Genomic DNA, 23,746 nt, shown 5'->3' on the forward strand with positions numbered 1-23,746 from the left:
TAATTAACAGTGCCTTTCTGTAGCTGTTGGGAATGAAACAGAGATTCTTTCACAGTTGGAAGCAGGTTCCTTTATTTGTCCTGATAAAATGACATAGAATTGTAAAGAAGAACTCTCTTATTCTCCAGTCACATGGTGTTCAGGTTTAGTATTTGTACTGATTACAGGTTTGAATCAGTTTGGCCAGGTGAGTATGCCTCAGCCCCCTATTGGACCCCGGCAAAACTCTCCTCTTCAGCACCATGTACAGTTAGCTCAAACTGGAACACTTAACCCGGTAAGTTTGACCTCTGGGTCATCTTTTTGCCCTTTACTTGACCTTTTTGAAGTTCCTTTTCTCTGAGACAACAAATTCTAACACTAGCTTAAACAGCTAACTACATGCAATTAGTTCTTAATGCTGTTGTTCTTTGGGGTTTTTTGTTTTGTTTTTCGTTTTGTGTAGAATTCTGTTGTATTTAGCCCTTATCACAGACATGATTAAATGATTAAAACTAAACCATATACCACAATTAGACAGTATTCTTAATTTTCACTTACCTCTGTTTACCTATATTTGTTGTTTTTAGAAATTTATCCTATAGAAATAATTCCTGAGATACTGAAAGGATATAATTTGAAGAAAATTCATATTAAGGGTGGTATATTATATAATGTGTTTTAGAAAATGGCCATAGCCTGAATGTACATTAAGGGATTCATTATGGTTAAATTATGGTACATCTGTAAATTGGAATGCTTCATAAGTGTTAATTTCAGAACTTATATGATGGCATGAAAGCTGTTTACAGCTTTAATTGGGAAAAGCATGTGTCTAAAGTATATAGGATACTGTACAGTTAAGAACTCTCTCTGGATTATAACATATAAAATAAACACTAAAAGAAAGATTTGCTTCCAAATACTGTTCATATCTAGTCACAGTACTAGAAAGCTTGTAACAGCACCCAGTCAGCACTGCCTAGAGTCTCACTCAGCGTTGAGTAGTCTGCACACTTGGACAGAGTCCTCTCTCTTCTGTAATGCCTATCGTCCCCAAACACAGAGCCTGCCCAGGGAGGAACCTGTCAAGGGTGATGGAGGGGCAGTTGTTTGGTTCTCAAGAGTGGAGAAGAGGGACTCTGAGCACCTCATTCCTCCTTACACAGATTCTAAACCTGTCATCCACCTTTCCATGTTGGCCCCCAGCCCTTACCCTACCTCTCAGAGTTAGTACTATCAGTCATTGGGCCTTTTTGGAGTTGTCTCTCGCCTCTGGTCTGCTGTGTTTAATGAGGGGTTTTATTTTTCATTTTAATCTATGAGACAAGTGCCTTTCTTAGATTATGAAGTTTTGGGCCTTTGGTATCCATAATTACTCATTTTAGAGTCTTACAGCTTGTGCTTTAATAATACCTACATAAGCAAAAACCTCATGAAACTGATTTGCTCTTCTCACTTATAAAACAAGCAGTGTATAAAGACAGTTACCTCTGTACCTCGGTCTAGATGCGTGTGTGTAACTTCTTTAGAGTGGGCTTTAAGGTAAGTAGTGAGGCTGTTCTCTGTTATCTTGGCATGAGTGTCTGCTGCTCTCATGCCACTTTGTTCTTGTTCTTCCCCACCCTCCCATAGCAGGGCCAGAGCAATTAATTGGTGATTCCAGCCTTAGTAGAATAACTAAAATGAAGCAACTTGGTGCTCTGTGTTTTGTTTTTTGTGTGTGTGTGTACAGCCTATGGGCTACGGGCCTCGCATGCAGCAGCCTTCCAGCCAGAGCCAGTTTCTTCCTCAGACTCAATTCTCAACACAGGGAATGAATGTAACAAATATGCCTTTGGCTCCGTCTGGCGGTCAAGCACCAGTGTCTCAAGTATGTCTCACAGATGGTTGTTCTAAATTTGTGCAATTCTTGAAGCTTCTCTTGATGTAGGTTTTTACAGAGAAGGGCAGCAAAATTAAGCTTTTAATAAAAATAGTTATGGACATAGTATTCTGAACATGAAGTGATGACTCTGTGATACACCAGTGGTATTCCTTGCTAATAAGTAAGAAAAAAGTGACTGTGGTTTGTTTGCTCAGTTGTGTCCAATTCTTTGTGACCCCATGGACTATATCCCACCAGGTTTCTCTGTCTGGGATTTTCCAGGCAAGAATACTGGAGTGGGTTGCCATCTCCTTATCCAGGGGATCTTCTCCACCCAGGGACTGAACCTGGGTCTCCTGGATTGCAGGTGGATTCTTTACCAACTGAGCTACCAGGAAGCCCAAGTAAGAAGGAGATTAGATTTTAAAGAAAACCATTTTAGCCAGTTTTTAAAACCGTGAACTCTTTAAAAATGGTATGTTACTGAGTGCTATAAAGCAGAAGAGAGAGCTTTGGCTGAACAGAGCATTGGACAGCTAGAAAACAACATGTTCACCTGTCCCATGCCCCCACAGCACCTGAGACATCTACCTACCTAAGTACTGTGTACTGGTTGGATTTTCCAAAGACAGGCCCCCAGTAATTGGGTTTTTGACACATTTTGAAATGGAGACATTCATTGCTGATTTCTGTTAAATGTATATAGCCTGCCTATGTAAATACTTCTTTGACTGTGTTCTGAATTGCATCTTGTTTTGTTTTTCCTTTTAACAGGCACAGATGTCCAGTTCTTCCTGTCCTGTGAACTCTCCTATAATGCCTCCTGGGTCTCAAGGGAGCCACATTCACTGTCCCCCTCTCCCTCAACCAGCTCTGCATCAGAACTCACCCTCACCCGTACCTAGTCGCACCCCCACCCCTCACCACACTCCCCCTAGCATAGGGGCTCAGCAGCCACCAGCAACAGCAATCCCAGCCCCTGTTCCTACGCCTCCAGCCATGCCACCTGGCCCACAGTCCCAGGTTCTCCATCCGCCTCCAAGACAGACGCCTACACCGCCACCAACACAACTTCCTCCCCAAGTGCAGCCTTCGCTTCCTGCTGCTCCCTCAGTCGACCAGGCGCAGCAGCAGCCTCTGTCCCAGCAAAGCACAGCAGCCTCTGTGCCCACCCCGACGGCACCCCTGCTGCCTCCGCAGCCGGCAACTCCAGTAAGCAGAGTCTGGGCTTTCAGCAGAACCATGTCAGCTGTGCTGTAGTTTTACACTACTTCAATGCGGTTTCTTTTTTTTTTTATTTTTTTAAGCTGGGAGGTGGGTGGGGGTGGTGAGCTTGCAGGATCTTAGTTCCCTGAGCAGGCATCCAGCCTGGGCCCTTGGCAGTGAAAGCGCCGAGTCCGTATCACTGGACCTCGGGGGAATTTCCTCTGCCATGTCTGTTTTCTGTCATTTCTTCTCTCGTTGTCGCCTCCTCAGACTGGAACCTCTTACGTTTACGGACTTTTGCTGTCATACCTCACGTAGAAGGACCTCAAAGATTTTGTTTAGATCTTATGTTGACCGCGGTCATGTTGTATTCAGAGGCTTGAAAGCATGTAAGGGGAGAAGAGCGACCAGACGTTTAATACTACACGTGAATTTTACAGATATTTAAAGAGTCTTTTCAAACAGCCTGAACTGCTGTGCTCAAGAGCAAATGAACAAAATCACTGATTTACGAATGTCTGTGGTACTAGCCAAAGTTAGAAAATTCATGAGAAGGTGTTTCATAAGGGCCTGAAACACTTCTTGCAAAAGATGTGTTACCTGTGTAGCAGAGATCCAGATGTCCACCTGACAGTTGATCCTTATTAACAGAACTCTGCGTGTCACTGTTTAAACTTTCTACATGATCGCTGATACTAACACTTCAGTTCTCTGTCCTGTTGGCAAACTGAGAAGTGCTGTGAGTCATCGCTACTTCTTAATACATTGTTCATGTGTGACTGGTTCATCTTAGCCTCTGATATGTAAGAAAAGGCAGGATGCAAAAAGGCATCTTTATTCTGTGTAGGACAGATTCTGAAAATACTGACTTCCCATTAAGAGGTATGTTATTGGAAGACTTAGGAAAAATAGAGATTGTTAGTTATCCATTAGAATGTGATGACTCAAAACAGCTGCTCATGGTGGGTATTTATTATATTCTCCCAACTTGGACATATGAAACTTTTTCTAAGGAGAGTTAAAACTAAAAGATTGCCCATCAGTCATTCTTATTTTCTTTCCATTTTTCTATAAACATGAGCTCCTCTGGGGCAGTCCTTTCTGAAACCTCCCTCCCAGGCACTGTCACAGAATGGTACTGGAGAAACAGTTGTTGACTCTTATGTCTACAACCAGCCAACCGATATTTGTTAGTCCTCAGTCTCCTTTTCTTAAGCAACATTTACTTCAGGGGGGCCAACTAGGTAGAGTAAGTGAAAGCACCATGCGTGTACATGCGTGCTAAATCACTTCAGCCGTGTCTGACTCTCTGCAACCCTATGAACTGTGGCCCACCAGCTCCTCTGTCCACAGGGATTCTCCAGGCAAGAATACTGGAGTGGGTTGCTATGCCCTCCTCCTCCAGGGCATCTTCCCCACCCAGGGATCTAATATGTTTCCTGCATTGCAGGCAGTTTTTTACTAGCCCCAAAACACCATAAATGGGTGTAATGACATTAGCTTAGAAATAGGTGGTTATGCTGCCATCTTGTCATATAGCCTAAACTCTGGTTTTGTAATAGACGGACTTTTTTTTTTCTCTCCCCCGCCCTTTTCTACCCAGCTTTCCCAGCCAGCTGTAAGCATCGAAGGGCAGGTATCAAACCCTCCATCCACTAGTAGCACGGAAGTGAATTCTCAGACCATTCCTGAGAAGCAGCCTTCACAGGAAGTAAAAATGGAGCCTAAAATGGAAGTGGAGGCACCAGAACCAGCAGATACTCAGCCGGAGGATATTCCAGAGGTGAGAGGAGGGTAGTTACCACCTTTTTGGGTTAGGAACGTGTTACAGGAAAGGACTCTGATAATTAGGTCTCATTTTACTGATTTCCGTATGAGAAGGGGTCTTGAGCTCCATTCACAGGGGAGAGTAAATAAGATAATGATGGTACTGCTACTCAGTTACATGACTTTGGAATACCAAAAATTCCTACCTTGCCTTCTAGACTAAAGCAGAAGACTGTAAAGTAGAACCTACAGAAACCGAAGAGAGAGGCACTGAATTAAAAACTGAGACAAAAGAGGAAGAAGACCAGCCAAGTACTTCAGCGACCCAGTCATCTCCAGCCCCAGGACAGTCAAAGAAGAAGAGTAAGTTTCTTAGTCTCTGGGTTCGTGGAGGCAGAGGGAAAACTAAAGACTTCAGTAGAGCGAGATTGGGCTTCTTGGGCCTTGGAATTGAACTCTCATGTGATTTCATTAAGCTTGGCGCCCTGGGCCTGGTCTTCATTATTACTAATGTTGGAGAAGGAATTTTCTTTCCTTTAAGTGTATTTGCTTCCAGCAGTCGCTGGCTGGCAAACAACTTCTCAGAACTCTTTCAGAGGACAGAAATTATTAAATAATAGTCTGGATCAAAATGCAGGAAATAACAGCAGTAATAATATTCTTTGTTTTCTTTGTTAACTGCTGTGCACCAGGCACTGTACCACAAGCTTTCTGGTCTCGTCTGAGAACCGCACAGCCCCTCTGTGAGTGAGGTCCCTGACCCCTGTTTCACAGTCGGGAAAACCGAGGCTCAGCAAGGTCCAGTAACTTATCCCAGCTCTCTTAGTCCAGGCAGGCTGATTGAGAGTCTCTGCTCTGAACCATGCTACTGAATGGTAATGAGGCAAGCAAGTCTGCTTAAGCAGAAAGTGTTTAACAGGTCCCATGGAAGTTAATTTACTAGCTAGTTTAGGACTAGAACTTCTTATGGCTCTGGTGACCCCTTCAGTGTCACAGGTGGTAGGACTTACCTTAGAGGGGGTCTGCTAGCTCCTGAGATGATATATATGAAAGTGTTCCATGAATACAATGCACCTTCAAATGATGGGGCTAAAAAATTATTTAAAAATAAGGTTGTTGGGACTTCTTGGTGGTCCACTGTCAAGACTCCTTGCTTCCACTGCAGGAGATATGGAGTTCAATCCCTTTTTGGGGAACTAAGATCCTGCTAAAAAATAAATAAAAATAAAGTTTTATATATGGAGATGTGATTTTGATGTAGGCTGCAACAGACCCAGTCTTACTATTAGGAATTAATATTTAAAACAGCTAATCTCACAAATTTGCTCAAATTCTGTTTATTTTGAACACAGCGAAATATTAATATATTAAGAGACAAGCTTCTCCCATCTATTTGTTTGAATTTTTCATGGCAGCCCCCACCACGTGGTGAAAAAATACTCAAGTACTGACAGATATACCATCTTGAAGATGAAATTAATTTGTAAATAGAAGAAATAAGTCTCTGCTCACAGTGATGGACCCTGAATGGCCAGCTTCTTAAATGGAGTATAAATTAATTCCATTTGGCGCACACCAGCAAATCTTCCTGACTTTTGGGAAACATACTGAGAACACATTTGAACATAATTTGATAACTGAATACATCATTCTGGTGATAACAATTTAGGTTTTTTTTTTTTTTTTAAGAATTAAAACTAACATTTGCCATTGAAACAGTAAATATGTCTACTGCTGAAGCTCTAAAACATCAAACATTTTAACGAAGGACTCTTGGCCTTCATTGGTTCTGATTCCTTTGGTGATAAGACAATACCAGGTCTAATTTCTGACTTGTTATACTCTGATATTGTGAAGAGGGGGCTTCTTTCTCTTCTTGCTTGACAGCATCCCCTGCCCATCGTATCATTTGGAATATGCTGACAAAGTCTTTTCATAAATTTTTGGAGCACTTAGGATTCTCTTGCTACTTGGTCAAGACTAAGTGAGTTTCTGACTAAGAAATTTAACTGAGTCATGACAGGTATTTAAAGATGACTAGACAGGGTGTTTTAAAGGATCTGTCTGAACCAGAAAATAGAAACACCCTTAGTGATCTTTGATGGGGACAACGTAGGGAATTTTGTGTATACCTCAAGACCCTTGAGGTATATGTTATAGTTTCAACTTGAACTTTTTCTCCTCTTTCTCTTAGTTGGTAACTAATTTCTAATATACTCTTTTTCAGTTTTCAAACCTGAAGAGTTACGACAGGCACTGATGTCAACACTGGAGGCACTTTACCGACAGGATCCGGAATCCCTTCCCTTCCGTCAGCCTGTGGACCCTCAGCTTCTAGGAATCCCTGTAAGTATGTGGGTGCTACTTCTCATTTCTCTTACAATCTGGTAACAGCTTTTTTTTAAAGATGGAATTCACATATTATACAAACTGCCCATTTAAGTGTACAATTTTATGGTTTTTTGTATTAACAGAACTGTGCGACTATCACCACAGTCAGTTTTGGATCATTTTTCATCATCCCAAAAAAGAAACTGTGTCCATAAGCAGTCACTTCCCTTCCTGCCCACAGTCCCCCTACTCCCAACCAGCTGTTGGTCTGCTCTCAGTCTCTGGTTTGTCTTTTCTGGACATTTCATCAAATGGAGCCTTGTAGTATGTGGCTCTTTGTGACAGGGTTCTTTTCATTTAACATAAAGTTTTCAAAATTTGTCTATATTGTAGCACAATCAGTACTTGATTCTTTATGGCCCACCAGTGTTTGTGTGGATATACATACGTTCTCTCTGCCCACTCATTAGTCAGTAGTTACTTGGGTTTTTTATACTTTTTGGCTGTTGAAGATAGCATGCCTATGAATGTTTACGTACAAATTTGTGTGTGTGTGTCTTTTTTTTTCTCTTGGGTATATATCTAAAAATGGGACTGCTGGCTCATATGCTTTATTTTTATCAGTTGAGCAGCAGTAGTTTCATGATAGAAAAGATAGACCCAAAGTAGCTTCATCTGCTTTTACTTTTTTTTTTTTTTTGCTTTTAAAGTTGCCTTTATACACCAGACTACTGGCAAGTTTCATTTGAGGATTTTAAGTGGTGTTGGATAAGGCATTGGAGTGCTTCAAGGGGTAAAAATTGGTTGGAATCTTTTGTTTTTTTCCCCTCTGTTTTTTTTGTTTTGTTTTGTTTTTTAGAGTACAGGTCTGTGAAGTTTCAGAGCAAAGTTGTTTTTTTTTTTTTTTAAATTTTATTTTATTTTTAAACTTTACATAATTGTATTAGTTTTGCCAAATATCAAAATGTCCCCTCTGTTTTTATAGATGATCTTAGTTTCATCTGTAGGCCCCATCTAGTACTAAAATGCTAAGGGTCTTTGACTTCTTGGTTTTTAAGTTGATCACATACATACTGTAACAAAGTGTGTGGAATTGCTCCGATAGACCATTAGCTTGCTACTAGAAAGTCTAGGATTGAAGGCAAAAGGAGAACAGGGCGACTGAAGATGGGAAGGTTAGATAGCATCACTGACTCAATGGATATGAGTTTGAGCAAACTCCAGGAGATAGTGAAGGACAGAGGAGCCTGGTGTACTGCAATCCACGTAGTCGCAAAGAGTCAGACACAACCGAGCAACTGAACAATAAGAAGCTCGAGAATAGTTGTTATTCTCTCTGCCCCTGTCTGCTTAGTATGTCTATAGACTGATGATTTAAGGAAGTGTTGGGGGACTTCCTGGTAGTCCAGTGACTTAAGAATCATCCTTGCAATGCAGGGGATTTGGGTTCAGTCCCTAGTTGGGGAACTAAAATCCCACATGCTGTGGCGCAACCAGGCTTGAGTGCTCTGGAGCCCGCATTATACAACTCGGGAGCCTATGTGCCGCAAGGACAGGTCCCGCATGCCACAACTAAGACCCGATGCAGCCAAATAAACAAAAATATATTTTAAATAAATAAAGATGTGATGGGCATCAGTCATTTATTTGGACAGACACATCAAAGATTCAGCATTGCCTAGAAAATGTCAAATGGTTATACTGTGGACCTTGAATATACTGAGGTTTTTGGTAATGTTGTTTGGTGTCACTTGTCCTTCTAGGATTACTTTGATATTGTGAAGAGCCCTATGGATCTTTCTACCATCAAGAGGAAGTTAGACACTGGACAGTATCAGGAGCCCTGGCAGTATGTGGATGACATTTGGCTCATGTTCAACAATGCTTGGTTATATAATCGGAAAACATCACGGGTGTACAAATACTGCTCCAAGCTGTCTGAGGTCTTCGAACAAGAAATTGACCCTGTCATGCAAAGCCTTGGATACTGTTGTGGCAGAAAGGTAGGAAATTTTTGCACAGATAAGAATTACAGTGAAAACTTAACCAGTTAGAATCCTTGGATCATCAGGTTTTAAGTTCATCTTGAGTTAGGGACTTGGTCATTTTTGCCTGCGGGGCACTGTGCCTGGCATGTGCTAGTTCCCCTGTGCGTGCCAATTCACACTGAGCTGTTTGTGCCCTCTTCAGTTGTTTGGCAACTGGTGGAGAAGTAACAGCTATTAAGCTTACCTCAGAGTGGTGGAATAATACAGTAGTAAACTGGAGTAGTTTTAGTTTGGTGAACTGTCTTGGAATCTGAAATTGCCTATCGTGAGAGACATAATGAGGACTAAGGCTTAAGTTCTCTTTCTGATTTGCCAGTGTAAATATTTTAGCTTGCCCTTCAAACCATATTCACCAAATGGTTTCTCTTGCAGTTGGAGTTCTCTCCACAGACACTCTGTTGCTATGGCAAACAGTTATGCACAATCCCTCGTGATGCCACTTACTACAGTTATCAGAACAGGTAAGCTTGACCTGTGTGGACCAAGGTCACAGTGTCCGCGTGTCCAGGGAGTGCATGCGGATGGACCAGCACACATACAGTCATGGTTTGTGTGTGGCTTGCTTGAACACAGCTGTACAGCACAAGTTCTGGTCTTTGCATTCTGCCGTTGCAAAATTGCATGATTTTCTAGTAGAAAGGAGCCTTGGGTCAGTTGTCTGGGCCCGTATTTTTATAAGCCAGGAACCCAAGGCATGAAGAAGTCAAGCAACTTTATGAGTTGGTAGCATTCATGGGATTATGTCCCAGGCTCCACATTCTTTTCCCACTGTCTTTTTATAGCTTACCACAGCCTCTGGCAAAACAGAAAATTGTCAAACTAATTGGTCTATCTCTCCGTGAAATTCCCAAATCTACCCAGAAAACTTTTAACCAGAAATTTGTTAGCCAGCTGTATCTTTTAGGAAATAATTCCCTTTTTGTGTGCAATGGATTCCTCAGTTTTTCTTGGAGCATATAAAATCAGAGGATCCCAGGGTACTTGCTTTTTTCTCTATTAAGTACATCAAAAGGAGCACCTCCAAAAACAGCTCGGTACCGGCCTGTTCCTTACAAGATGCACATGACCGTGGATGGTGTGCTTTTAACAAGTTAGACACTTCGGCCTTTTCTCCTGCTAAAGTAAGGACTGTAGTCACACAGACTGCATTCATTAATCATGATTTGTCTCTTATTTTGTGAAATCAGTCAGCAGTGTACCTGGCATGGGTTGTTGACTTGGGGCTCTAAGACAGTGTAAGAGCATGGCTGGACAGTCAGTACTTTGATAAAGCAGCCCCATGGTGATGGCTTTTTGCTGAACTTGTGCACTACAGCTGTATTTCTAGCTTTGAAAAAGTCACTTAAACTTTTTGTTTTATTTACAAAAAGTTAGGTGTGTTCTCCTAATGCTTTGTAGTGGTAAGAATCCACAGTTTTTTATTCATGAAAACCTAGGAAAAAATGGGTCTCAAGTTGTTATTAGCACCTTATATTCAAAAAAAGCAAGTGACAGCTGGCATGCTATAGTCTCATGCTATCATCTTGGCGTTTATATACCATTTTTGGATTTTAAACACCAGTCTACAGCGCTTGCAGTCTTTGTACCAAGGAATATATAATCACGTGTCTGCACATACCACTGCCTTTCATTTCCCTCTCAAACTAGGTGGCTACAATCAGTATTTAACTGCTTGTGCAGACTTTTTATTGTACACTGTGGTTTCCTTGGGATCAAAGAGAAATTGGTGTTTTTTTGTTTTTTTCAGACCAAAATTGTTTTTAGATGATTATTTCCTAGTACTGTGTTCATAGTGGATTTTTGTTTATCCTATCTTTGATTATTTGTATCAAGTAGCATTAATTACTCAAATGAAAGGGTATAGGTCTGTGTGAGGCTTGTTTATTTGCTGTAATCATTTGCTACTTGTGATCCCATTGAGATATTTAATGCTAATCTGTGCTTTGCCTTGGCTTTCTGCTTTGTGTTGTCTTGTCTTGCTTTTATGTTTTTTGTTGCCCTGCAATCCCTCATTTCTTCGTTTGTTTTGTGTTTTTTTTTTTCTCCTCATGCTTGTCGTTGTCTGCACTTGGCTTTGATTGCAAAAACCAAAACCCAAACTGTGGTGCCCATAAATCTGCATCATTGAATGTTCTTGTCGCCGTTGATGACCTGCTCTCTGCTCCCGTCCCCCTCCTTGGCCTGCTGTGATTGGTGGCTTCGTTGCTTGGCTTGGGCTGTGTTGTGTGAACGGAACAGTTCACCCCAGTATGGCCTTCTTGCCGACAGGTATCATTTCTGTGAGAAGTGTTTCAATGAAATCCAAGGGGAGAGCGTTTCTTTGGGGGATGACCCTTCCCAACCTCAAACGTAAGTAACTATTATTTTAGAAAGTACTGTCTTTTCAGTTTGTCGTCAGATGATCGTGCTCAGGCTTCTAAGTGGTCTTGGATTTTGTTGTCCAGGATGGTACAGCCACAGGTAGCTATTTAAATGGAAATTAAAATAAATAAGATTTAAAATGTCTAATTTCGGTTGCTCAGTAGACGTTTGTGGCTCGTGACTGCCATATTGGTCAGCATAGAGGGAGAACATTTTGATCACAGCATAAGTTCTCTCGGTACTGATTTAGGGGGGTACAGCAGTACTGGATGGTCATAGATTCCTTCTACAAGGAAATAGCTTCTCCCAAAAAGTGCAAGTGTGGAGTGCAAGGTAACTTCATCATTAATTGTTTTGAGTTTGAGGAGAATTGAACAAATAACCACCATACAGCCTTCTCATAAAGGTTAATAATACCAAAATCCTTAGAATCATGTGTATCATAATATCATTAGGGATTTAGGAGGTTGTGAGAATGACTTATTTTAAAGAGACTTGGTTGGACTTCTGCAATCCACAAGCTCTTGTGGTTCGGTAAATGCCAAAAAAATTTTTTAAACATTGCCTAAACTGCCTCTAATCTCTTAAGATTCAAACCGTCAAATTTTAACTGTTTTAGGAAGAAAGAACTATTTGGTGTCCTTTAAATATTCTTCAGCTTCTCTTCTGATTTAACCTACAATACACAAGCAATTCAGAATATTTCCCATAGCAATTCAGAATTGTTATGTTACTAGTAAAAACAGGGCTTCTGAGAAAAACTTGGTGTCTTCAAATTGGATTTTGAAGTTGTACTTTTCCTTCAGTCACCACTGACATATAAAATGGTGGGGTCTGGTACTGGTTTGGGTCCCCTTGAGCCTTGAGATTTTCTAACTCTTGGCTAACCAGGGAAGTCAGGTCTAGGTAGATTTCCCTGATGCAAAAAAGGGAGGCATCCTTACCACAAGTTTTGTACCTTAGGACAGCAGGTCTCTGACTTTGAAGTGTGTAGGAACCCCTCTTCCAGTTCTGCAGTTGGCAGTGAGCCTGAGAGTGTGCGTTACTGACAAGTTCCCAGGTCCATCCAGGCTGATAGTCTTCCAAACTCACTTTGGGTAGCAATATCTTAGGGCACGTAGCGATGAATCTGGAGTCTGTAACTAGGAGAAAACAGTTTCAATGGGGAAATCGCTTCATTTTTATGAGGAAGAATCACAGTAGTCAAAGTTAGGTCCCTAACTTTAGAAACTTTTAAATTTTTTTAAGTTTGTTGTAGGTGGCCTCCTGTGTTTGTGAGACTATGAGCAGAGTAGTAGGCTAGATTTCAGGATAGGAGGCCATGTGAAAAATTTTTAATGAACCCCTTTTTTTTTTTTTTCTTTTTTGACTAATCCCATCAGTAACCTGAACTATGTATTCTTAATGCTGAAATTTTTTATTAATATAAAAAGTTGCTTGATTGGACTGTCCTAAAAAATGCCTTTTTTTTTTTTCCAATAGTGGTTTAGCTCCCTCTATACGCACTGTCTTTCATACTGCTAGACTGAGCTGTCTAGAAACATTAAACTATTCAAAGGTATAAATACATAACACTAAGAGTAGTAGGCAAGATTTTAAAAGGAAAAGAAAAAAGTACAAATTCATTTTTAGGTCTTACTGGGTTGTCCTGTTAGTGGGAACAGATTTACTGTAAAGTCATTTCCCAAAACATAGGCATGTAAACGTGTGTTTTGTGGGAGCTTAGAATGTACTACTTGTATCCTTGATATAGTCTTAGATTTAAATAATCTCCTTACAGGGTGGGGTTTTTGTCATTTGGTTATTAGAACAATAGTCAACTTGCTAATCTTCTTGTGTTGCTTTTTCTTATTGTATCCTTTTCTTTCCTTAGTACAATAAATAAAGAACAATTTTCAAAGAGAAAAAATGACACTCTGGATCCTGAACTGTAAGTAGTTCCCCTTGAGTAGTACACTTTCATTGTCCTTCTTCCTGTCATTCTCTTGGTTTGTGCAGCCAGTGTGGTGATGCTATTATTCTTGGGCTAAATCTGTAACCTACATCTAGCAGGAAAGGTAGAAATGTAAAAAATTGAGGTTATGGTTTACATTTGCATTTCATTAACCCTCCCTAGTGTTTTGATGCTTTCGAGGCTCACGTGAAGCACCAGGCTACCTCTGCTCAGTGCCGTTATTCCAACTTTGTCCTCTGTGTGTTCCAACCGTTTCGTAATCGCCTCTTTTATTGTGACACCTTTCAGAGGTACAGAGATGTACTGGTACTAGACATTCCTGGAATGGACAGGATGGTGTCAGACTCGGAGGTCTAAGCAGCAGTCATTTTTTCTATGACTTTTTACTCCATAAAATGACTGAATTTAACTGTGTTTAAGATTCGCTCTGTTACACTAAAGAGCTTTTAAAAACACTATTACTTCAATTCTTTGGACATGATCTTGGCCATCTTTTGAATTGTCAGAAAATGAGAAATACCGGCAGTTTTCATTTGGTTCAAGTTTTGGATTTAACTCGACGTTTTGCCTTTGCAGGTTTGTTGAGTGTACAGAGTGTGGGAGAAAGATGCATCAGATCTGTGTCCTCCATCACGAGATCATCTGGCCATCGGGGTGAGGCATCAGTATTTTCCCCAGACTTTGTTGCGAACTTTAGCAAGTTTTTGTCATCTTTGCAATGATTGTATTTTATCGTCAAAATTAATTCCTCTTAGAATTATTCTCTGGATTGGGAAAAGGTCATTAAAATTCAGTTTTGAAACAGTAATGAACCTGGAATCCAGAACAGTCCTTCTCTTATTGCATCGGTTAGTCCATGTATAAACATTTCTCTCTGCTGGTTCACAGTTTCTAAATTCTTTGGTGGTCATTGCGCATCAAAAGTAAACATAGAGGATTCATCAGTAGAGGTAACAGAAATCTGTAGCACCTAGAAACTAGAAAGGAAGTGTTAGACACAACTAAGTGTTGGTCACTCGCTCACGTCCAGCTCTCTGTGACCCCATGGACTGTAGCCCACTAGGCTCCTGTGTCCATGGGATTTTCTAGGCAAGGATACTGGAGTGGGTTGCTGTTTGCTTCTCCAGGATATCTTCCCAACCCAGGGACAGAGCACAACTCTCCCACATTGCAGGTAGACTTTCCTGACTGAGCCACAGGAAAGCCCTTAACGTGTTAGTTGTGTCAACTAAACTTGACAGATTTTGAATGTTGCTAATATTGCAGTAGACAGACTAGATGATGTCAATAATGGAGAACGCCAAAACGACGACTTTGTTTCTGCCTCCGAGAGAACATTAAAGTGAGATTGTATACTGAATGGTGGCCCTGGTTAGTCTGGATTATTTAAAGTCTTTTGGGCAGTTGGATAACAGGTAACATGGGTGTTCCCCCCTGCAAGGCAGAGATGCATGAAAATGATGAGATACAGACTTCAGTGAGCTAGATACACTTGGGCCTCTTGTTTTGTTTCTTGAGTATTCTCCACATATCTCCCCAGGCTGCCTATCATCAGTGCCTCTCACGGAAATACGTGGATTTTTGTCCACTGTGACATTGCCAAGTGTTTACTGCCACGGCTGCCTCTCGCTCTCCAGGAATGAGGCTGCTCCCAGCTCCCTTCAAGGGAAGGGTTGGGGAGGGGATGTCTGTGCATTAAGTGACTCTCATCAAGATGGGAGCTCTACTCTCTCCTCTGCTTTTTTCCTGGACTAACCTGATGCTAGTTTAGAGTTTATGGGGGAAAAGGAGGCTAAATAACAAAATTTTCAGAAAAAAAAAAAAACTAAGGAAAATAGTAGTAGATTTCTAAAGGCTTGTCTTTAGATAGGTTTCTCTCCTTAATTACAGAGGATGTGAGGATCACGAGACTTGCAGTGATCCTTGCAACTGAAGGTCAGCCAGCTGGTTGACGAGTACTTTTGTGGTGTCGTTTTTCTGAAAATTCTACTTATGCACACATCCTTATGTAATTTCAGGAACAAAGAGAATGTACATATAAAATCTATTCATGCTGCTTTCAAAATGTCCCTTTTTATATTCCCACCTGTAACATATACACTTTTGCTAATGTGATTGGCCAAAAAAACAAAAATTTCTGCTTTAATCTGTGATCTTCACCATCTTTGCACATGTAAGCTAGTTTATACGCTCTTCATATCTTCTACCTATTTATCTTTTTTCTCTTAATGTTTTCTGAAAGCTCTTTGTATATTGGTTGTATTTCTCCCAGGTTGTTTTTTTATTTTCAACTTTATGCATACATAAGATAGATTCTGTAGAGTGCGTTATTTGAAATGCTTCTCTAAGTTGTTTAAACAAAGTCTTGGTTTACATTTTAGATTTGTCTGTGATGGTTGTTTAAAGAAGACTGCACGAACTAGAAAAGAAAATAAGTTTTCTGCTAAAAGTAAGTTCCTTTCTTACACGTAAATTTTGGGAAAACTTTGCTTGAAACATAGTTAAAAATTAACATCCATAATGAATTATTTTGTTTCAACATTATTTTAGATATTTAACCAAACTAAACAACAAATAAGTTTTCCATGATGTACTTGAAGTTGAACTGTAGTATCCTTTTTGGTGTGAAGTTACTTACACCTAATAATGTGTGAAAAAGAGCAGATGTATTTTTCTTGTTCCAACACATTTCCTGATAGAGGCCAGAATTGCCATCCCGTGAGTGATTCCCTCAGTTTTGTGTAGGGTCTGCATTTAGTCCTGTGTGATCTTTTCAGTTGGCTGGGGGTGGCAGTAGTTTTAGTTCTGGAGATAGATGCCTGTGCAGTTTTTTGCTGTTCGGTGGTGTTGTTGTTGAGTCCATCTCTTTGCAACCCCTTGAACTGCAGCACGCCAGGCTCCCCTGTACTCCACTGTCTCCCAGAGTTTGCTCAAATTGATGGCCAGTGAGTCAGTGATAATCTTGCTAGTATTGAAAAGGCAGAAATGAGATATGGTATTGAAATTTGACTGATAGTAATAAATGTGCACCTTGGTTTCTCCTGAACTTGTAACTTGTAAATTCCTAGGACTGCCATCTACCAGGCTTGGGACATTTCTGGAGAATCGTGTGAATGAGTTTCTGAGGCGACAAAATCACCCTGAGTCAGGAGAGGTCACTGTTCGAGTAGTTCATGCTTCTGACAAAACTGTGGAAGTCAAACCAGGCATGAAAGCAAGGTATCTAGTTATTTCCCCCTTCTCTGTGGATCCACAATTGCTCACACATAGTTACTGTTGATGATTCTAATCTGAATGAAATGTTGTACTTCTTCCCTCCACTATGAATTGTATAGATTTGTAGATAGTGGAGAGATGGCAGAATCCTTTCCATATCGAACCAAAGCGCTCTTTGCCTTCGAGGAGATCGATGGTGTTGACTTGTGCTTCTTTGGTATGCACGTTCAAGAGTATGGCTCTGACTGCCCTCCGCCCAACCAGAGGTAGGACTTTCCTGTGGTTACTTTGTAATTTGTGTGGAAGTTTGAAATTACAATAAGGTGAACAAGCATAGTGGATAAGAAAATGTTTGATGTGCTTCTTTTGGAAATGCAAGTTCTCAAGTGTGTAGTACAGAAGTGAAATAAAAAATAGAAAATACTGCTCTTTCATATTCATAACAACAGGGAAAGAGATATGAATGGCAGCCTAAAATATGACTTTTCAGAAAATGCACTTAAATCTAGGTTGTGTCGAGTACCTTCTTGAGATTCTACTACAAATGAAGTAGAATATGGTGTAGAATTCTCCACATAGTATAAAGGCCAGAATAAGAGTCTGCCAGAATGTATTTGGACTGCTCAGTAGTGACTAATTATGCTGTATCTCAGGCCCTCTAGGTGCTGAGATGGTAATAGGGCCACAGACCCACAAAACTCCCTGATGAGCTCATGATCTAGTCATTTACCTAAATAACTGTAATATTGTGTGATAAACATTAAAAATGACAAGGCGAGCCAAGGGCACAGAGAAGAGAGATGTCTTTAGCCACATCGTCAGAAACTCATTATGCAACTTGACCTGGCTTCTTTGTCATTTGATACAGGAGAGTATACATATCATACCTCGATAGTGTTCACTTCTTCCGTCCTAAATGCTTGAGGACTGCCGTCTATCATGAAATCCTAATTGGATATTTGGAATATGTCAAGAAATTAGGGTAAGCATAAAAACAAATGCTAGTTTTAAAAACAACTTGTTTAAGCTGATTAGTTTTAAACTGATCACCACTGTGGTATTTTGGTGAGATACAGTACATGCAAATATGTAACTTTGGTTTTTTCTCCTCTACTTTGGTTTTCATCTGGCAGAACTATAATTTAGAGACCCTTTGAAATTGTTGGCTTTGCCATGGGAAAGAAATGGGTATTGTGATGCTAGTTGCACCCACCCCAAATTACTTTATTTTGTTCAATTAAGCCGTTTGATACAGTTTGATTTGAAGAGCCAGAACTTTAAACTGCACTTGGTCCTTTCACACCTCTAAGTATCAAAACCAAAATCACCCTAAGGTCTGAAGATACAAAACTCCTTCGTAGTGGTTCCTTACCTTCAAGGTATATATGCTTGAGAATGTTTAGCACCTCACCTTGCAGGTTATTCCTCCTGATCGTTTGCATTTCATTTAACTCTCTTGCTGACATGGATTGACTTTCCTTTGCATTGTAGCTTTTGTTTGATCTTTAAATGGAAATTGGGGATTTTTTTGATCCAGGGTTATGCCTAGTTCTGGCGTAGATCACACACTTCATGTTATCTTGGAGAATCGTTAGTTTCTGTACTGATTCCTCTTTGTGGTTTAAAGTGTAGCATTCTTTCTAGAATGGATGATCTTTCTCTTCAATATTCCTTCTGTCTGTGTTGTTAGATACACAACAGGGCATATTTGGGCATGTCCGCCAAGTGAAGGAGACGACTACATCTTCCATTGCCACCCCCCTGACCAGAAGATACCCAAGCCCAAGCGACTGCAGGAGTGGTACAAAAAGATGCTCGACAAAGCTGTGTCCGAGCGAATCGTCCATGATTATAAGGTCAGGACAGGGATGGCAGCACCGTTGCTCGACTAGTCCTGCTGCTCTGTATTCGGCTTGTTTTACTACCTTAACAAAAATCTTGTGTTTCTTCTCATTCTTCCATGTAATTTAAAACAACCATTTGTGACTATAGGATGTCTCATAATAAGAAACTTGAACTGTTAAATTTTTTACCTGTTTTTACTTATGGGGAGGGAAAACATGAGCTGCTGCTGCTGCTAAGTCGCTTCAGTTGTGTCCGACTCTATTCGACCCCATAGATGGCAGCCCACCAGGCTCCCCTGTCCCTGGGATTCTCCAGGCAAGAATCTGGAGTAGTTGCCATTTCCTTCTCCATGAACTGGTATTGTCCTAATAAGCAGCCCAGAAAATCGTTCTTAGCTATATGGTTTCCAGTATCTGTAACTGGGATTTTTCTGAACATACTTCTCAGTAGAAACTGCCAATATTTCCAGGATTTTTGCAAGGCCAGCGCGCCTCCCATCACACCGCATTCTGTCTCAGAAGTGCTGGAGGCATGGGTGTGAGTGCTGCTGCCTCTGCCTTTGTTCCCGACAGAGGCATTTGTCACTTGGTTACATAAAGGCAGATAATCTCCCCGTCCTCAAGGGTAGAGGAAAGAGGAAGCCAGAAATACTGACTTCAGACCAGACCTTTCCCTGTTGGTGACACTGTCTCCCCAGGCACCAGGCTTGGGCACAAAATCCCTGCTGTCTTGCACAAAATCCCTGCTGTCTTCCAGAAGACAAATCTGGTTCTTTGCATTTCTTGAATCCATTAGCTGTGACTCTGCTGCTATATAATAAACACTTCCCCCCCCCCAAAAAAAATAGACATTGCTATTTGTTCTTGGATATTTTCACAGGACATTTTAAAACAAGCTACTGAAGATCGATTGACAAGCGCGAAGGAATTGCCTTACTTTGAGGGTGATTTCTGGCCCAACGTCCTGGAAGAGAGCATTAAGGAACTGGAACAGGAGGAGGAGGAGCGGAAGCGGGAGGAGAACACCAGCAACGAGAGCACAGATGTGAGCGCTCTGCGTTTCCCTTTTCCGCCTCTGCCTCCGCTCATATGACCCAGACGTGAGCTGAGGCTTTCACCGGGCCCTGAAGCTCCAGCTGTCTAAATTGGGCAGGCGGGGAATATTGGTATAGATAAGTTACTATGGTTCTAGTTTAGAGATTTTAAGCCCTTTTTGCACCAGCTGCTACTGCTAAGTTACTTCAGTCATGTCTGACTCTGTGCGACCCCATAGACGGCAGCCTACCAGGCTCCCCCGTCCCTGGGATTCTCCAGGCAAGAACACTGGAGTGGGTTGCCATTTCCTTCTCCAATGCAGAAAAGTGAAAGTGAAGTCGCTCAGTCATGTCCGACTCTTAGCGACCCCATGGACTGCAGCCTACCAGGCTCCTCCATCCATGGGATTTTCCAGGCAAGAGTACTGGAGTAGGGTGCCATTGCACCAGAGCTCATTTTTAAATGGAATCTTAGATTTCTAGTAATGGAAACCCTGGAGAACAGAACATTACCTGTCTAGAACACGAGGTTGATAAACTGTTTCTGCAAAAGTCTGAATGTTTCAGGCCTTATATTGTCTCCAGCACATTCTTTTTTTCTTCTTTAAACAACCGTTTAAATGTAAAAACTATCATTCTTAGCCGTACAAAAAACAGATCTGGGCCAGAGTTTACCAGTCCCCCCAACAGAAGTTGCCTTATAGCAGGTCACCTGAGGAGTTTTTCCTTGTCATTTATTTCCCTGCAGTATGTTTCGGTTGCCCTTGCTGAGCCTGAACTACTGAAGTCACCCTTAGTCTAAGAACTCTTTACAGCCTGCAGTTTAGATTCCTCGATTGAATGTTTTTCAAGGGTTTTCTTTTTTTTTTTTTAATAGTAGGTCCATGAAATTTTAGAAAGTGAGTCGAAGGAAATAGAGCCAGGGCCTTTGGCTCCCTGCTCCCATGTACACTTCACTACCTGTTGCTCACTCCTCTCCATCCTCAGATTTGGTATGGCCTGGCTCCACCTGAGGTGTCTCCCGGTCCGCAGCTTCCGCTGGCCAAGGAGCTAAGGCTGCTGTTGCCTAATGAAAAGATAGAAGAGAGATTTTTCAGTGAGAGAAAATTAATGCAAAAACATTAGTAAACCTTAGTTTACTGTAAACAACAGCTTTAAAAAGAGAGGAGCAATGAAGAGAAAGCAGCTGTTAGAAGGTTATGATCTGTTCCTCCATTAGAAACTTGTTCTTAACAGTTATTAACAAATAACTGTTCCAAACTTCTAAACAGTCTGTTAACAAAGAGTTATTAACATTTTCTTGTTCTCTTATGGTAACCTGCAGGTGACAAAGGGAGACAGCAAAAATGCTAAAAAGAAAAACAACAAGAAAACTAGCAAAAACAAGAGCAGCCTGAGTCGTGGCAATAAGAAGAAGCCAGGCATGCCTAACGTATCCAACGACCTCTCACAGAAATTGTATGCCACCATGGAGAAGCACAAAGAGGTAAGGGGACAGCCGAAGAGCAGGAAAACCAAGGCCAGGGTCCTCCAGAACTGCCCACCGTAGTTGGTATCTATGATGTGAGCACCAGATCATATGAAACTCAGAAGGAAGGAAATCATTTGAGGGAGAAGAAAGCAAAGAGAGGGCAGTGAGAACAGGAAATGGTAAGGTGTCTTACTTGGATTTGTAGCTATTACAAAGCTATATGGTGTTGGGAAAAGTGTAAGCATAGTTTGTCTGACCCTATTGTTTGTAACCATTTTATGTTTGTGTTTCTGTCCATTGTTCAGAAGATCGGCTTGTTGGATATTTTTTGGGTATCTTTGTGGTCTTGCTTTAGACCAAAGCCCCTTAGAACTCTATTTGGCCATTCAAGTTTGTAATGGAACTTTGGCAAAACGAATGAATGTTTTGCCTAACTGAAAGGGAATTGGCAAATGGAGAGAATTGAAGAAAAGTTAAACTTTGATATATGCATTTGTGAATGCCTTCACAGCAAAGTTAAAACTTTGAATTATTTGAATATTTATATTGGTTATTTGTTGTTTGGGAATATAACTGAGTATGTTGGGTTTTTTTCCCCTTCGACATTATTGTTGGTAAGATGAGGCGTGTTGAAGATGTTGCTTTGTTTAAACATCTGTTTATCTCCATGTTCAGACATCAGGTTCTTACAGGAAGAGGCTATTAATGTGGAGAGGGAACTGATGGTTTGACTTTAGGTGTGGAACTCTGAAATAACAGCGATTAGGAAAGGCCCTTAGAGTATGTTGTAGTCGGTATGACTTCAGTTGTAGATACATCATCTGAAGAATTTGTGGGTAGTAGTCTCCTGTTAGGAGTTAGAATCTAATTGTAATCATTTTATTAAATTTAGGTGTTGTTTTAGCTCTAGGGTGACACTCAGCAGAGTCAGTCACGATGGCTGTTATTGGAGGTTGGCCATAGTGAAGGTTTCCTAGGGAGTCACCAGGTGGTTTGATCTGCCCCCACTTGTTAGATACAGTACTTCCCTGTGTGTGATCGCATTTTCACAACACTCCTCCTCACTCTATGAATGCTTGCTTTGAGCCGCAGTAGCAAACGCAGTATCACAGATCCCCCCTTGAGCTTTTAACTCTGGCTTTGATGCGTCTTTACTCAGTGTGGATGCTCTTGTCCTGTGTTGTTTTCTGGCACGCGCAGTCTTAGTCCCACGTCCCGTCTCCCGCTCTCACCCGGGGCCGAACCCATGCCCTGCAGTGGAGTGCAGTGTTTACCAGTGGGCCACCGAGAAAGTCACTGTGTTCTTTTCCTAGACTCTTGTTCTGTGCCAACATTGCTGCCCAGATATATAACAAATATTACTGCCAGTTTGCACAGATTTTCAGCCTCAAAAAAACTGACAGGATATAGTGGGCAATACAGCAGTTACAAGTTCTTGATGTCTTGAAGGTTCCATTTTACATTTTATTACAGAAATAACAGCAGCTTCCTCTTGCAGCCTTTATACCAGTGGTTATGGGAAACAGTGGTTGTGTTGTGTTTTTAAACTTCAACAAAAAATTTTTGTTTCTGTAGCAAGGAAAAAGATTTTTCTTTTTTCTTTTTCCCTTCCAAACTTACAGGAAAGTTCTACAGAAGATGCCCTCCTGTTGCCTTCAGCTAGATTCATCAGTTAACGTTCTGCTATATTTTATTTCAGTAAGCTCCTTCTAAGACAGAGGACACGTTCTGCATAAGCGTGCTGTGACTTCACACTCGGGAAACCTCACCCCTGTAGCCACCTCCCATCTGCTCCTCTGCTCCATGTTGAGTTGCCGTGTCTCAGTTCCTAGCTTTATTTTCTTTCATGACATGGGCATTTTGTGAAGACTCCAGGCCAATTGCTTTGTAGAATATCTATCCATTTGGGTTTTTCTGATTTGTTTCCTTATAATTAGAGTCAGGTTAAACCATAGATTGCATTTTAAAAGTTGACCTCTTTGAAGCAGAATGTCTCCTGTATGGCCCTGTGTCTGACCATTCTTCTTTTGAAGAATTACTGAATGAGGTAGAAAACATAAGATGTAGATGTTTTAGGCCCATTGTAGTCAGTTTCAAAAAAGAGAACAAATGCGTGAAGCAGGAGAACGAGGGCAGTATCGTGTAACCTTGCGGGGTGGTCACAAAACGAAGCCAGGCATCCCAGCCCCCCAGGTGCACAGCCTGGCCCAGCTGTCTGCAGTACTCTAGTTCCAGAGTCCAGAGGAGACTGTCTGTTTTGCAGGTCTTCTTTGTGATCCGTCTCATCGCTGGCCCTGCCGCCAACTCCCTGCCTCCCATTGTTGACCCCGACCCCCTCATCCCCTGTGACCTGATGGATGGGCGGGATGCTTTTCTCACCCTTGCAAGGGACAAGCACCTGGAGTTCTCGTCGTTGCGAAGAGCCCAGTGGTCCACCATGTGCATGCTGGTGGAGCTGCACACCCAGAGCCAGGACCGCTTTGTCTACACCTGCAACGAGTGCAAGCACCACGTGGAGACACGCTGGCACTGCACCGTGTGTGAGGTCGGTCCCTTGGCGGGGAGGGCTGGGGGTTCCAGGTACCTGGGAGGTGGTTCAGAGGTGGTACTGGCCTGAGGGCAGGCTCCGGGGCCAGTGTGAGGACCAGAACAGGCCAGGTGGGGCCTG

The 23,746-nt window shown here is 41.5% G+C and overlaps 1 protein-coding gene and 1 long non-coding RNA gene across 18 annotated transcripts in view; one reads left to right on the forward strand and one right to left on the reverse strand.

Moving 5' to 3' along the window:
- Positions 1 to 23,746, forward strand: part of EP300 (E1A binding protein p300) — a 64,091-nt gene that overhangs the window by 36,931 nt on the left and 3,414 nt on the right. The window contains exons 12-30 of the mRNA XM_061418630.1: positions 168 to 277; positions 1,715 to 1,852; positions 2,621 to 3,058; positions 4,656 to 4,835; positions 5,038 to 5,182; positions 7,047 to 7,165; positions 8,914 to 9,153; positions 9,571 to 9,659; positions 11,467 to 11,547; positions 13,433 to 13,489; positions 14,090 to 14,167; positions 15,895 to 15,962; positions 16,582 to 16,732; positions 16,849 to 16,995; positions 17,598 to 17,711; positions 18,420 to 18,585; positions 19,454 to 19,618; positions 20,932 to 21,093; positions 23,342 to 23,623. Of these exons, the coding sequence (XP_061274614.1) occupies positions 168 to 277; positions 1,715 to 1,852; positions 2,621 to 3,058; positions 4,656 to 4,835; positions 5,038 to 5,182; positions 7,047 to 7,165; positions 8,914 to 9,153; positions 9,571 to 9,659; positions 11,467 to 11,547; positions 13,433 to 13,489; positions 14,090 to 14,167; positions 15,895 to 15,962; positions 16,582 to 16,732; positions 16,849 to 16,995; positions 17,598 to 17,711; positions 18,420 to 18,585; positions 19,454 to 19,618; positions 20,932 to 21,093; positions 23,342 to 23,623 (2,930 nt within the window). The remainder of the gene's footprint in view (positions 1 to 167; positions 278 to 1,714; positions 1,853 to 2,620; positions 3,059 to 4,655; positions 4,836 to 5,037; positions 5,183 to 7,046; positions 7,166 to 8,913; positions 9,154 to 9,570; positions 9,660 to 11,466; positions 11,548 to 13,432; positions 13,490 to 14,089; positions 14,168 to 15,894; positions 15,963 to 16,581; positions 16,733 to 16,848; positions 16,996 to 17,597; positions 17,712 to 18,419; positions 18,586 to 19,453; positions 19,619 to 20,931; positions 21,094 to 23,341; positions 23,624 to 23,746) is intronic.
- The window catches only part of LOC133248443 (uncharacterized), a 42,016-nt gene continuing 21,321 nt past the window's right edge, over positions 3,052 to 23,746 (reverse strand). For 12 of the 17 annotated variants that reach the window (XR_009736717.1, XR_009736721.1, XR_009736720.1 and 9 more), the window contains 6 exons: positions 20,568 to 20,673; positions 12,518 to 12,701; positions 5,830 to 6,026; positions 5,026 to 5,065; positions 3,653 to 3,848; positions 3,052 to 3,430 (listed from right to left, as the gene is read on the reverse strand). This is a non-coding gene — a long non-coding RNA (uncharacterized LOC133248443). The remainder of the gene's footprint in view (positions 3,431 to 3,652; positions 3,849 to 5,025; positions 5,066 to 5,829; positions 6,027 to 12,517; positions 12,702 to 20,567; positions 20,674 to 23,746) is intronic. The other 5 variants (XR_009736714.1, XR_009736711.1, XR_009736716.1 and 2 more) reach the window with 5 other exon arrangements.

The sequence above is a fragment of the Bos javanicus genome, chromosome 5, assembly GCF_032452875.1.
Source record: "Bos javanicus breed banteng chromosome 5, ARS-OSU_banteng_1.0, whole genome shotgun sequence".
In the NCBI taxonomy this organism is placed as follows: Eukaryota; Metazoa; Chordata; class Mammalia; order Artiodactyla; family Bovidae; genus Bos; species Bos javanicus.